This window comes from Myotis brandtii, unplaced genomic scaffold, assembly GCF_000412655.1.
Source record: "Myotis brandtii unplaced genomic scaffold, ASM41265v1 scaffold628, whole genome shotgun sequence".
In the NCBI taxonomy this organism is placed as follows: Eukaryota; Metazoa; Chordata; class Mammalia; order Chiroptera; family Vespertilionidae; genus Myotis; species Myotis brandtii.
The window spans coordinates 491,191-493,035 of record NW_005370403.1 but is presented as its reverse complement, the minus strand read 5'-3'; the positions used below and the strand labels follow the sequence as shown (position 1 = coordinate 493,035).

The 1,845-nt window shown below is 65.9% G+C and overlaps 1 protein-coding gene across 1 annotated transcript in view; it reads right to left on the bottom strand.

Moving 5' to 3' along the window:
* The window catches only part of FGFR2 (fibroblast growth factor receptor 2), an 89,473-nt gene that overhangs the window by 7,491 nt on the left and 80,137 nt on the right, over nt 1–1,845 (bottom strand). The window contains exon 10 of the mRNA XM_014528278.1: nt 1,256–1,463. Within this exon, the coding sequence (XP_014383764.1) occupies nt 1,256–1,463 (208 nt within the window). The remainder of the gene's footprint in view (nt 1–1,255; nt 1,464–1,845) is intronic.

Sequence of the window (1,845 nt, the reverse complement as noted above, 5' to 3'; positions counted from 1 at the left end):
AGAGGCGCTGGCCGAGCGCCGGCATCACGGGCCTCCGCCTCCTGGTCACTCCTCCAACGTCCGACCTGTCCCGCCGCCCTCCCAACGGCTGCGACCAAACGGCCGATAAGAAAGCAGCAGCCACACTCTCTGGGAGGAATGAATCAGAAATTCCCTTCTGTCCCCCCCGCACCCCATTCTCTTGCTTCCGTGGACCCTGGATGGGGCTGAGCTCAGACCAGGGAGAGCAGGGAGCCCCAGGCGCCTGTGCCGGCCCAGGGTTAGGAGGCCTCTTCACAGTGAACCCCAAGGCCTGGGCCCAGCTCCCCAGGTGGAGAGCTCCCGCCGACACCAGCTCGGAGCGTTTGGCCGGCGTTTGGTCAGTGGGACCCGCGCCCCACGCACTGGGCTCTGGCCACACATCAGGGCTCGGAGCAGAAACACCAGGACATGACCTCCAGCCTCTGACCTCCACCCTCTTCTCTGCGAGAGCCAATCCAGCCCCCCCCACCCCCCAGCCGGTGACCCGACCAGGGCTGCCTTGCTCGGTGGGACTGGCAGGGCCACGCCCGCCAAAGACCTCTCTTCCTTGGGGGCCGGGCGAGTCCCCAGTTGGCCCCAGGCTCCAGGCAGGGAGGTCAGACTCACCTGAGCCCCAGGAGGTCACCGTGCAGCCCCCCCTCCCCCGCCCCAGGTGTGGGCTCAATGGCCCCAGGACACCTGGGCACCTGGCTAGCTGCTCCCGGAATAACTCAGATGCTTCGAGTTCCACTGCAGGCGGCATTCCTGGAATGCAGGGCTCCCGGGGGACCTGCCTGCTCCCCCCGGGGGGGGGGGGGGCCCTCTTGCTAGTCAGTCCGACAAATAAACCCCGAGGACACCCAGGACTCTGACTCAGCACCCCCATGATCTCCATTTCCAGCCTCTAAACCGTAAACACGACACTGAAAGCCCACGTCCAAACCCCCACCGACCCTGAAACAAACAGGCCCCACCATCAGCGCTAAAGGCAGCGTGTCCGCTCCCAGCCCTGGCCACCGCCTCTGGGATAGCCACGCCCCCGGGCTCAGGGCAGGCGGCCCTCCGCTCATCTCACCTGTCCCCAAAGGTCACATTAGGGGCTGCGCGGGCTGTTGACCCCAATGCGACGGACGCCCCCAGGACTCCCCGGTCGCACGAGACAGGCCAGGGCCTGGCAGCAAAGGCGGGCCCAGCGCCGGCTTCCCGTCCAGCGGAACCCGCCCCCTCCCGCCCGGGAGCACGCGGCCGCACCCACCTTCTGGGACGCCAGGTACTCCATGCCCCGGGCCAGCTGGTAGGTGCAGGACACCAGGTCCTTGAAGGTCATCTGCTCCTCGGGCACGTGGTTGATGTCGTAGGAGTACTCCATCCCGGGCGGCCGCCGCGCCCGGAGGTACTCCCGGAGGTTGCCCTTGGCGGCGTATTCCACGATGACGTAGAGGGGCCCTGGGGGGACAGACAAGCTCCCTCAGATGGAAGGGTTCCGGGTTCGATGCCGGTCAAGGGCACGTACTCGATCCCTGCAACCGAGGTCACAGGTCGGGGCGCATGCAGGAGGCATCCAATCCATGTGTCTCTCTCACATCGATGTTTCTCTCCGTCTCTCCTCCCCCCTTCCACTCTCTCTAAAAACCTGTGGGAAAATATCCTTGGGCGAGGAAAAGAAAATATTTTTCAAAACAAAACCCTGGCCTCCTCAACCCCCACCTTCACAGGACACGTCAGCCAAAGCCGCGGGCCTGACTCTGAGAACCTTCTCCCGGCGCGCACGTCACAAAGCCCCAGGGGTCGGCCGTTCCCAGCTCCGTGGGGGCCCCCCTCCCGCCAGGCCCTGCAGGCCCCTCA